Genomic DNA, 13,105 nt, shown 5'->3' on the forward strand with positions numbered 1-13,105 from the left:
CTAGACAAAGAACAGCTGATGCTACAAGAGACAAGGATTAACAACAGGAAGCCTTCCTGAAGAGAAAGGTCTTTAGGTCTAGTTGCAGGCGAAGACATTCAAATACCGCTACACCTGAATACTTCAGATCTGAAAGGGATTGTGTGTTTGACAACTACAGATTAGAAACCATAGTAAACACACATCTGAAAACTGTAAATGTGGAGAAAGTTTAGTTCAGTTTGATCTTTTATTTGATGTTCAGACTTTTTAAAAATGTTCTCTACCTCAATAAACACGTAAACTCTCAACGACAACTTACCCGTGATGTCAGTTAAGACTTACCGGGGCCGTACTTGCGAACATCAGAACAAGTTTAAACTTTTTCTCTGTCTCAAACTGCACACCAGCCAATTGATCAAACGCTCGACTTTAGCTGTTCTTACCAGATAACCTGGCAGACTTTATCCTCTGCTAACCTGCACAGCTACCCGTCATTATAACCCATGCGGTGACACTGATGATTTGTTTTTAAGGATAACTAACGCAGCAGGTTAGGAGAATGAAGTTAAGGTTAAGAAGGGGGGAGGGGGTCAGGGTTAACTACAACGCTACAGCTGTCAACAACTGTTGTTCCCGACTCGACCACCGTAGGTCTACTCTATCTAGCCACAATGGTAGAAACGTAAACAAACCGTCTGTGACGACAAAAGCATCAGTATCATAACACCTGGTTCAAATTCCGTGTCAGCCAATTAAAATCGTTGACGTGGATTGGGACGTGATCCAACACTTGTTCACGAACGCGTCCTTAACGGAAGTCCAACAGGCATGTTGCGATCATCAAAGCAACTAGATCATGTGTGTTTGAGTGACTCGTCAAATAGCTCTCTGTGTAGACTCCCCAGCTCTGTGTAAATGTTGCAGATTGTTGCAAGGGTTTGAATCTCAACATTAGTCGTCGTCGCCCCGCCTTGAAATGTAGAATTACAGTTTGTGTGTTGACAAGAGAAGTGCAGGCAAAACCTTGTCATTTTTTTTTACAAATACATTTAATGAGGAGCTTCTTGTTGGAGTCCCTCTTGCAGACTGACACACAGGCTCCTGACACTGCTACATAAATAATCGTTATTTATTTAGGCGTGTAGGCTGGACTTACATGTACAACATTATTATAATCATCCACTTTGTCAATTTGGTTATTTGACTCGCGCATCGAGGACCAGCAGTGAACATAGATTTCCTGAACAAAAATGTTTTGACGCAACGGGGCTTCGAACCCAGAGTTAATGTGCACTGTAATTTTAGAGTCAACCGCTTTAGCAAAGTGTGTCCCCAAACAGCAACGATGACAGCTATTTGACAAGTCCAACAGCTCTTTGGACTGTTTGTCGAACGCTAATAGCATAGTCAAGGGTGCATCGTGCAATTGGCACTCTACACTTGAGACACACCAAGCAGAACAAAAGTAAACCTTGAATTTGGAGGTTGAAAATATCCTGTTGGTGGCCAAATTGACACATTTTAAGAAGTGCCATTGGTTGGTGGATATTAAGTCTAAGATCTTTGATAGTATGACGCAGAATTTGTTACAGGAAGTAATCAGTGTCACATGCCAAGGTTAGAATAGGGCTAAATGTGCCAGGTTATGTTATGGGAACAGCTAATGTGTAGTGTTTCATCACTTGCAACAACACTGAGTGCACAAAACATTAAGAACACCTGCTCTTTCCATGACATAGACTGACCACGTGAATCCTGTGATGTCACTTGTTAAATCCACTTCAATCAGTGTAGATGATGGGGAGGAGACAGGTTAAAGAAGGATTTTTAAGCCTTGATTGTGTATGTGGATTGTGTATATGTGCCATTGAGGGTGAATGGACAAGACAAAAGATTTAAGTGCCTTTGAACGGGGTACGGTAGTAGGTGTCAGGCACACCGGTTTGTGTCAAGAACTGCAACACTGCTGGTTTTTTCATGCTCAACAGTTTTCCGTGTGTATCAATAATGGTCCACCACCCAAAGGAAATCCAGCCAAATTGACATAACCGTGGGAGGCATTGGAGTCAACATGGGCCAGCGTCCCTGTGGAATGCTTTTGACACCTTGTAGAGTCAACATGGGCCAGCCTCCCTGTGGAACGCTTTAGACACCTTGTAGAGTCAACATGGGCCAGCCTCCCTGTGGAATGCTTTGACACCTTGTAGAGTCAACATGGGCCAGCCTCCCTGTGGAATGCTTTTGACACCTTTAGAGACACCTCCCTGTGGAATGAGTCAACATGGGCCAGCGTCCCTGTGGAATGCTTTTGACACCTTGTAGAGTCAACATGGGCCAGCCTCCCTGTGGAATGCTTTAGACACCTTGTAGAGTCAACATGGGCCAGCCTCCCTGTGGAACGCTTTAGACACCTTGTAGAGTCAACATGGGCCAGCGTCCCTGTGGAATGCTTTTGACACCTTGTAGAGTCAACATGGGCCAGCCTCCCTGTGGAACGCTTTAGACACCTTGTAGAGTCAACATGGGCCAGCCTCCCTGTGGAACGCTTTAGACACCTTGTAGAGTCCATGCCCTGACGAACTGAAGTCGTGCAACTGAATATTTGGAAGGTGTTCCTAAGGTTTGGTATAGTCTGTGTACCTCAACCATTTTAATTGGCTGATGTGCATTTTGAGACTGAGAAAAAGTTCACAAGTATGACCCCATATGAAATCCTGTGAGTTATTTGTCTTGAAAGTTACACTGAGGCTCAATAGCTTTCCCACATTATTTAAAAAATAAAAAGAACAACATTTAAAATGACAAAAACACTGAAGATCAAACTGCCACGAAGATCAAGGAAGAAGAATCAAAGCATTTCATGTACTTCCTGCAATATTTCAGCAGTTTCCTTCTGATCGCAGTTGTTTGTGTTTTTTAAAAGGCTGTCATTGAACATCCCAAAAAGTGATGAGGACAAAACATCAGAAGCTCTCACCAACTGAAGCTACATACATAAATACATACAGTACCGTGTGTGTTTGTGAAAAGATTTGACCCACCAACCAGTGCTATAAAGCTATGCTTCAATGTTTCGGGACATTCAAATACGAGCATACCTTAAAACCGTACATTCCCTTTTGGATGGGTATTGTGCCAGTTGTCAGATCATGTGGTTATGGGTATGTTTGTATCAGCCTAGCGCCTCTATTTGAAAAACACAAAAGTGATTTGCAGAATGCACTAGCAAAATGTAGATTTTGGGGGGATGGGGGGTTTGATTTAACATTTTTAGCAGCTTTCATATAAATAAGCTTTAAAAAACAACATTCATTTACCTTATCTTATCCTGTACTTTGTGATCCATCCATCTGGATACAGGACGGTTGTAGTGACTCATCCTGATATAAGATGTCCACTAATTCAAGACCAGGTAATATGGCCTTGATGCTGGGTTGGTAAATCTTGCTAGGCACTGTAGTTTTACTTTACCACCATACGCTAATTTAACCACACACAAACTCATATATCAACTACAGCTTACTATGGCTTCACCTTCTCAGTTAGATATAGCATCCTCCATACTATAGGTAGTATATTATACTATATAGTATAGAAAAAAGCTATACTAGAGAGGGTAAAGCAGGGGGTTATGAAACGGTCCCGTCTGTCTTTCTACAGCGATAAACTTGTATAATGTCGGACTATCCGTTGAATTAGATGTTGCTGTTCACGTGTGGTTGGACTGTTCCATAGTGGCAAGGCTGGTTGGTCTGCGACTGTGTTGACAGATGCAGTAGTGGGCCCTGTGTGTTGGATTGTCCAAGGAGCTTTACTTAGTCCCCGCTCCGTTTGTCAAACCGATATATAATACATCTGACACATTGGTTGTGATCCAAAATACCCCCTTTCGTGAGTTTGCCTGCACATTGTACAACAGTTGTACAAACGGATTGTGAACTAAGCCCTTTGCGCAGCAACGGAGGGGCGACTGACGTGTGGGTGGGGGGGCGAGCAGGCGGTGGTGCCGTCACAGGGCCACCCACCGCCTCTACAAGCTAACAAACTGTGAACTGTGCTTTTGGTCCCACGTTATGATGTAGGCCAGAGAGAGAGAGAGGACTGTGGCTGGTCCTCTGAGTAATGTAGTCCTGTGAGGAGGTTTCAGTGTTCAGATACTCTAGTTGTCCAACAGACCCCCAGGTTATTATAAGGATAGTGTGTATGCACGTAGAGTACCGATAGAGCAGTACAGTACAGAGTGGCCCCTTAATTGGGGAGGACGGGCTCGGGGTAAGGACTGGAAAGGAATCAGTGGAATGGTATCAAATACATCGAACACATGGTTTCCATGTGTTTGACGCGATTCCGTCCGCGCCGTTCCAGCCATTATTATGAGCCCCCCAGCAACCTCCACTAGCGTACGCCTGTTAGCAGTAGAGCAATGAGAAATGTTCCACTGAGTAGAGAAGTGTGCTTTCTGACCGGAAGTCAACAGGAAAGTAATGTGTGCTGTCACATAGGAAGTGTGTTAGAGAGGGCGGTAGGGTTGCTAGGTTGAGTGAGCGAGCGACTCTCGACTGACCGGGCTGTGCTAGCGAGCCTTAGACCAGAGAGACTTGAGCGTGTCCAGAAAGGCTCAGATGAGATAGACATCGGGGTAAAACAAAAGGAAGCATCACTACGCTAGTCTGTGAGCACAGGTTCATTAAGAAACACGTTTCATATTGCATTGTACTAGAGTAGAGTAAATTGCTTAGTGTATATAAAACTGGAAGAAGAAGAAAGCTATACTGTGGGATTATAATTACATTTCACTTTTGTAATTCTAAAATAATTTATACCAACAATAAGTATATCATATTTACACACGCGTACACCCTAAATAGTTTCAGCACATGTAATATATATATTTCTAGGAACACATACCATACACATATATGCATATATTCCATGGTATAGCCACACATACACACACAGTGAATATACAGTTGAAATGACCTATTGCAATGCTGTGTTTGGGTAAGACTCAATTGAACATTCACGTCATCATCTCAAGTAAGCTTGAAGCCAAAAAGTTCAGGTGTAGTATTGCTATATAAGAAAGAGACTAAAAGACCAAGGTACTCAGCCTTCAGTTTTGATGCAGCTGAGAGTCAAAAAAGTCAAATCAAGTATTGCTTTTTTTTAAGGTTTGTTTCCTTTGATTTGGGTTGTGAGGAGACAGAACAGAGTGAGAGGAGTTCGGTTTGACCGCTCGCTGGCTCTGTACCGTACGGTGGGAGACGGACAGACAGCCTGCTGGGTCAAAGGTCAAGCTCCTTAGCGGGACTGTAGGTACGACAGTTTAGAAGCCACACAACCTGATGGTTCTAGAAGTCAGAGAAGAGATCTTGAGGACCCAAATGAATAATAAATGGTGCGATGGTCCGAGGCTGGTAAAAAGGATTGTCAATGAAAAGACCACCTACAGTGAGGAGAAGAGCAGAGAGAGATAATTACCGTGGGACCCTGTAGGAGGCAGCATATCTTACTCTCTCCATAGGTTGTTCTCTCTGCTCTGTCTGGCTGTACTGTACGTGGGGTTTTCATTGCGCTGCGGCGGATCAGGTTAATAAAAACATCAACAACTTAAGTTGCAATGGTTACCACTTTCCGACAAAATCAATCCAACCAAAATTGGAAAGGATTAGGAAACTATTGAAGATTAAAAAATAAAACTTTGAAGCTGATTTATTTCAGATACGACAGCAGAGATATGTGATAAGACGTATAAACTTTAAAGTTTTTTTTTTTAAGACAAACGTGGTTAGTACATAACTCTGACAAATCAAATCAAACGTTGTGATTTTGGAGAGAGTATAGTACAATGCCATCGCGAAGAGAGAGGGGGAGCCCATGGGATCGGAAAGGGAGGGAGAGGGTTTGGGATCAGGCACTTTATGGGCTTCCCCTGGCTGTCACCGAGGTAGGTCTCCCCTGCTCAACCAACCATGGGACAGGACACTGGGACCTCTGGCCTATGGCTGCGCCTCATAGCGGTAACCATGGAGACGGCTGTCCTAAGTGTACGGTGTCCCAGGGGGCTTTTCTCTCGATGGCGATGGTGACCACGTCCTCCCAGCCACGGGCCAGCACAGACACACAACTCTGATTGACCCAGATCTCTTAGGAGTAAATATAATATAACTTTTATGGTTTAAACAGAAAATATCTTTTAGGGTAAAAACATCTAGATGAAAGAAAACAATAATATGAATTCCAACTTGGACCTCACTGTTCGGAACAGTACGTGGATAGTTGTGCAGTGAGCTCTCAGGTGAAATAGAGCAGGAAGGCAAGGTAATCATGCCATGGCAGCATTGTGACAGAGATAGCTTGTGCTTTGTGCTGGCCCCATGGGAGAGGACTGAGTGGACCGCTGAGTCACACTGACACACTCACCAGTAAAACCAATAATAACATAAAACCAAACCACCACAGAAATGAACCAGGAAAATTAGGTAGACAATCTCCATGGGTTGGATAGGGTCCCTTGTTGCTGCTTTCGATTCTCCAGAGTGTTTCTGTGTTTCTATATTTCCATGTGTGCTGTGCTGTAGGTGTATGCGATAGGGGTGCTGTGCTGTAGGTGTATTCGATAGGGGGGTGCTGTGCTGTAGGTGTATTCGATAGGACTCGGGGGAGTGCTGTGCTGTAGGTGTATTCGATAGGACTCGGGGGGGGGTGTTAGCCAACTAAGCAGCCATATCAGATTGTTGTGCGAACTGTGGATGGAGGTCACGGGTTGGGGTCGGGAACCAAATGTGCAATGAGTGAGTGAGGGGTCAGACTCAGGGTACAGTACAGTATAGTACATATATATATATACGCAGGACAAGACAAGTGATACCATCAGGACATCGCTGCAAGCATGACCAGGGTCGAGGTCAATTCCATTTCAATTCAGCGAGTTCAGTACTTAAAACTGAAATGAAATGAATATTCTCCCTGAATTGACTGGGTTGCCTGAATGGAAATGGAATGAAGTGACAGCAGTGGGTTTGAGCTTCTATTTATTAGAACATCTAATATGAATGTTATTAACTGCTATTTCTACTGTACCACTAGCTCTGCAAACTGGACTATTACTGTATAGCCTCTGGTACACCACCACCACCACCATCATGTTCCCCTACACTACACTCTATTTCCTAATCATAACAACAGCATTTCCCGTTTCCTGTCAAGGCCATGCAACTTCCTGTTCACTCCAGGAAATAGCTTCAAATAGCTTCTCTAGCCGCTATGTAAGCCAAACAGAGGGTGCTACAGTGCAGTAGGGTCATTAGACTATACTGTACTGTTACTGTACCTTGTTTCAGTTACAACACCAGGCAGTGCTCAGCTTGTTGTAGAAGATAAAGGTTTTATTTGTCCACAAATAGTTTCATTATTATTCCTATACATCCTTCACACAGCTCAGGTTTACAGAGAACGTGTTGTCTATGTCCAATTGCAATGCCTAAAGAAGAACAAGAACAACAAGTAACAAAAAAGGCTGATCTACAGTGTCTTCGGAACGTATTCAGACCCCTGACTTTTTCCACATTTTGTTACGTTACAGCCTCATTCTAAAACAGATTTTCTCCCCCCTCATCAATCTACACACAATACCGCACGATGACAAAGCAAAACAGTTTTTTAAAATTTTTTGCAAATGTATTAAAAATAAAGAACAGAAATACCTTACTTACATAAATATTCAGACCCTTTGCTATGAGACGCGAAATTGGGCTCAGGTGCATCCTGTTTCCATTGATCACCCTTGAGATGTTTCTACAACTTGACTGGAGTCCACATTTACATAAGACCCTTTACTCAGTACTTTGTTGAAGCACCTTTGGCAGCCATTTACAGCCTTGAGTCTTCTGGGGTATGACGCTACAAGCTTGGCACTAGAGGTCGACCGATTAATCGGAATGGCCGATTAATTAGGGCCGATTTGAAGTTTACATGACAATCGGAAATCGGTATTTTTGGGTGCCGATTTGCAGATTTTTTTATTTATTTTACCTTTATTTAACTAGGCAAGTCAGTTAAGAACACATTCTTATTTTCAATGACGGCCTAGGAACGGTGGGTTAACTGCCTTGTTCAGGGGCAGAACAACAGATTCACCTTGTCAGCTCGGGGGATCCAATCTTGCAACCCTACAGTTAACTAGTCCAACGCAATAATGACCTGCCTCTCTCTCGTTGCACTCCACAAGGAGACTGCCTGTTACGCAAATGCAGTAAGCCAAGGTAAGTTGCTAGCTAGCATTAAACTTATCTTATAAAAAACAATCAATCATAATCACTAGGGACCTACAAATGGTTGACGATATTACTAGATATTATCTAGCGTGTCCTGCGTTGCATATAATCTGACTGAGCATACAAGTATCTGACTGAGCGGTGGTAGACAGAAGCAGGCGCGTAAACATTCATTCAAACAGCACTTTTGTGCGTTTTGCAAGCAGCTCTTCGTTGTGCGTCAAGCATTGCGCTGTTTATGACTTCAAGCCTATCAACTCCCGAGATGAGGCTGGTGTGACCGAAGTGAAATGGCTAGCTAGTTAGCAGGTGCTAATAGCGTTTCAAACGTCACTCGCTCTGAGCCTTCTAGTAGTTGTTCCCCTTGCTCTGCATGGGTAACGCTGCTTCGATGGTGGCTGTTGTCTTTGTGTTGCTGGTTCGAGCCCAGGGAAGAGCGAGGAGAGGGACGGAAGCCATACTGTTACACTGGCAATACTAAAGTGCCTATAAGAACATCCAATCGTCAAAGGTTAATGAAATACAAATGATATAGAGGGAAATAGTCCTATAATTCCTATAATAACTACAACCTAAAACTTCTTACCTGGGAATATTGAAGACTCATGTTAAAAAGAACCACCAGCTGTCATACGTTGTCATATGTTCTGAGCAAGGAACTGAAACGTTAGCTTTCTTACATAGCACATATTGCACTTTTACTTTCTTCTCCATCACTTTGTTTTTGCATTATTTAAACCAAATTGAACATGTTTCATTATTTATTTGTGGCTAAATTGATTTTATTGATGTATTATCTTAAGTTAAAGTAAGTGTTCATTCAGTATTGTTGTAATTGTCATTATTACAAAAAAAATGTTTAAATCGGAATCGGCTTTTTTGGTCCTCCAATAATCGGTATCGGCGTTGAAAAATCAATCGGTCGACCTCTACTTGGCACACCTGTATTTGGGGAGTTACTCCCATTCTTCTCTGCAGATCCTCTCAAGCTCTGTCAGGTTGGATGGGGAGTGGACACGCATAGCTATTTTCAGGTCTCTCCAGAGATGTTCAATCGGGTTCAAGTCCGGGCTCTGGCTGGGCCACTCAAGGACATTCAGAGACTTGCGTTGAAGCTACTCCTGCATTATCTTGGCTGTGTGCTTAAAGTCGTTCTCCTGTTGGAAGGTGAACCTTCGCCCCAGTCTGAGGTCCTGAGCACTCTGGAGCAGGTTTTCATCAAGGATCTCTCTGTACTTTACTCTGTTCATCTTTCCCTCGATCCCACCTAGTCTCCCAGTCTCTTCCACTGAAAAACATCCCCACAGCATGATGCTGCCACCACAGTGCTTCACCGTTGGGATGGTGCCAGGTTTCATCAGACCAGAGAATCTTGTTTCTCATGGTCTGAGAGTCTTTTTAGGTGCCTTTTGGCAAACTCCAAGCGGCCTGTCACGTGCCTTTTACTGAGGAGTGGCTTCTGTCTGGCCACTCTACCATAAAGTCCTGATTGGTGGAGTCTCCATAGAGGAACTCTAGAGCTCTGTCAGAGTGACCATTGGGTTCTTGGTCACCTCCCGGACCAAGGCCCTTCTCCTCCGATTGCTCAGTTTGGCCGAGCGGCCAGCCCTAGGAAGAGTCTTGGTGGTTCCAAACTTCTTACATTTAAGAATGATGGAGGCCGCTGTTTTTTGGGGACCTTCATTGCTGAAGAAATGTTTTGGTACCTTTCTCCAGATCTGTGCCTCGACACAATCCTGTCTCGGAGCTCTATAGAGAATTCCTTCGACCTCATGGATTGATTTTTGCTCTGACACGCAGTCATCTGTGAGACATTATATAGACAGGTGTATGCCTTTCCAAATCATGTCCAGTCAATTGAATTACCACAGTTGTACTCCAACCAAGTTGTAGAAACATCTCAAGGATTATGAACGGAAACAGGATGCACCTGAGCTCAATTTCGAGTCTCATAGCAAAGGGTCTGAATACTTATGTAAATAAGGTGTTTCTGTTTTATTTTTGTAATAAATTTGCAAAAAAATTACTAGCCTGTTTTTGCTTTGTATTGTGTGTAGATTGACTGAAAAAAAATATTTCATCAATTTTGGAATAAGGCTGTAACGTGAAAAAGTCAAGGGATCCGAAAGCATTGTACTGTTTTTAGACTCAAAAGAATGATGGAACAATTCACAGTACAAATCCTTCAAGTTTTTCATTTTCTTTAAGAACTCAAACCTGCAGGGTTTTTTCCATCAGTAAAAGTTGGAAACAGTAAAAAATAAATATTCACTTCTTTTACAAATCTGAAGTCCTTTAGTTCAGTTCCCCCCCCCCCACGATATGTTGAAAAAACAAAGACTCAGATTCCCTTCTAAAAAAAAATAAGGTGGGGTGTTTTGGTGTCCCTGTGCTAAAAGAAGGAGTAGTGGGGGATGGGGTAGGCAGGCATTTTCATGACAGGCAACAGAAGCATTCTCTTGGGGGAGAAACCTAGAGAGGAGACATGAAAAGAGCACTCCACATGAGTCCACGGCAGGGCAAAACATAAAATGCACGCCTCTGTCCTGTGTCATGATCTTCTACTGTGCCTAGAGTCTAGGCCACAGAACTAGAATGATTAGAATTCCAGGTTAGCCATTTTGCGTGCACCAATGAGTTCATCAGTCCAAATGCTATTGTGAGAGCAGAGGGTTTGTTCCATTCATTCTAGTTCTGTAAGCCTAGGCCTAGATGGTCCCTGTGTGCAGAGCTACAGTAGAACCCAGAGAGAGGGATGATGTTTAAAGAGTGAATGAGTGAGTGAGTGGAAGGAAGGAAGGAAGGAAGGAAGACCAAAGTCAATGGTGGTGTACAATGCAAGGCTCTGGTTGGTTGGCTGGTTTGTTTGTCTAATTGTTTACAGGTACTGCGCAATGGAGTGGATATTCTTGTGGTCTGGGCTGAGGTTTGTGTAGTTTGAGGCTGCGATCATAGATAGACAAGAGGTCATAGTTGTGTGTCCTTGAGTGTGTGTGTTGTTTCATGTGTTTCTCACGGTCTTGAACCCATACAGAAATCCCAAAGCAGCAACAGGAGCCTGAGCGCCGCACAGCAGTGAGCATCAGACAGAACGATAGATAGAGAGATAGATGACTGTAGTTGGGGAGGATTAACCAGCATGCAACATCATCTCAGAAGCACTGGAGGGGACTGGACAGGACATGTAATCTGATCTCACAACAGCCAAATACCATGATAGTGCCACATGACATGACTGGGTGGTAGGCACTAAAAGGAACACTCTTTATGTACCAGGCAGAGACCAGGCAGGGCCACTGGGGTTAGCTAAGCTACAACACTACTAGCCTGGGACCAGATCGGATCGTGTTGTCTTGCCAACTCCTATTGTCACAAAGACCACAGGAGGTGGCAAGACAGCACAAAAAGATCTGGGACCAGGCTACACCACTCAACACCAGGGGCCGTATTCAAAAAGCACCTCAGAGTAGGGGTGCTGATCTAGGATCAGCTGCCTCCTGTCCATATAGTCCTACTCAAACTGATCCTGTATCCTACTCTGAGACTCTTGGGGAATACAGGTCTCAGTGCTGAGGTCTACTTCTAGAACGTGTTGTGCCTGCCCAGACCTGTACCCAGTACAGTCTCCACCTGCACATAAGACTCGTTCAAAGCCCCCAGAAACAGGCAACTCTCTCTGTGACGGAGGGAATGGGCTTCCAATGCCACACAACGCACAAGGATCAGTCTGTTTTAAGTTTAGGGTGTGTGTGATGAAGAGATGGAGAGGGAGGGAGGGAGGAGAAGGAGAGGAAAAGAGCGAGAGCAATAGAGAGAGACTGAGTGTGTACATATTTGCAAACAAGATCGTATGTTTTTGAGTGCGTATTTATGCTTGAATTTGTGAGTGTATAAATGTGTAAGACAAAGTGGTTGTGTGATTGAGCATCTTGAGTGTTGCTGACCTCAAAGCGCTCTGTGCTTGTATTGAGTTACGCTGATTGTGCGAGAGCAGAGCACCCCTGAATCTGATCTAGTTATGTAGACTATGGTCAAATTTCAAACCTTCCAGAGCTCTAGGACTACCTGCTGTCTGGCAGAGACTGAGAAGGCCACAGATGACCGACCTGCCAGTCTAGCCAGAGGGGTAGTGGGGTAGCCACGCTATGTTTTCAGTGAATTAAACAGTCACACGGTGAATGTTTAGCTACATGTTTAGGAAGATATAGTAGGGGTCTGAAATAGTTTGGTCTGGAAGGTGGTGTGTGTGTGTGTGTGTGTGTGTGTGGTGTGGTGAATCCTAGTGTTTGTTTTTGGAAGAAGTTGGTCTATAGAAGAAGTGTGAATAACCCATATAGCCTGTCCCTGTGTGTGTTGGCGGCATTGGTCCCTGCCTGCCTGGGCCGCTTTGAATGGGGTATCTGTTAGCTTAGCTGTGGGAAGAGATATAGCATGGCTACAGTAAGGAGAGAGATGTCCAGAGAGTCAGGAAAGGGGGAGCAGGCAGACTGACGGAGGGGCGGGCAGAACGAGCAGCAGTCTGGACACTCAGGCGGGCGAAGAAGCTCAGCAAGGTTTGCTCCAACCACAGTAAGAACCAAAAGGTTATGATCCGTTCCAGGTTGACGTTCGCTTTTTAGATTCAACCAATTTCTTACATTTCAATTTTCGACCTCGACGTGTAACTCCGATTCAATGGGCACTATCGTTTTCCAGAAGGGCCTCTCCAACAGCAGGGAGGAACAGTACGACAGGGCAGGTGTTAACTCTTTATCCTCTGAGAGAGAGAGAGAGAGAGTGACTCACCGTAGGCTGGGGCGGCTGCAGCACTGTATCCATATGGAGTCCCGAAGCCTGTCGGACATGTT

The 13,105-nt window shown here is 44.1% G+C and overlaps 1 protein-coding gene across 4 annotated transcripts in view; it reads right to left on the minus strand.

Annotated features, from left to right (window-relative positions):
- Positions 1 to 4,359: 4,359 nt before the first annotated feature.
- Positions 4,360 to 13,105, minus strand: part of LOC112260175 (spermatid perinuclear RNA binding protein) — a 145,822-nt gene continuing 137,076 nt past the window's right edge. For 2 of the 4 annotated variants that reach the window (XM_024435074.2, XM_024435073.2), the window contains 2 exons: positions 13,044 to 13,091; positions 4,361 to 5,428 (listed from right to left, as the gene is read on the minus strand). In XM_024435074.2, the coding sequence (XP_024290842.1) occupies positions 5,334 to 5,428; positions 13,044 to 13,091 (143 nt within the window). In that variant the 3' untranslated portion in view covers positions 4,361 to 5,333. Of the gene's footprint in view, positions 5,429 to 10,274; positions 10,731 to 13,043; positions 13,092 to 13,105 lie in introns of those variants that run through there. The other 2 variants (XM_024435070.2, XM_024435071.2) reach the window with 2 other exon arrangements.

The sequence above is a fragment of the Oncorhynchus tshawytscha genome, linkage group LG20, assembly GCF_018296145.1.
Source record: "Oncorhynchus tshawytscha isolate Ot180627B linkage group LG20, Otsh_v2.0, whole genome shotgun sequence".
NCBI lineage: Eukaryota > Metazoa > Chordata > Actinopteri > Salmoniformes > Salmonidae > Oncorhynchus > Oncorhynchus tshawytscha.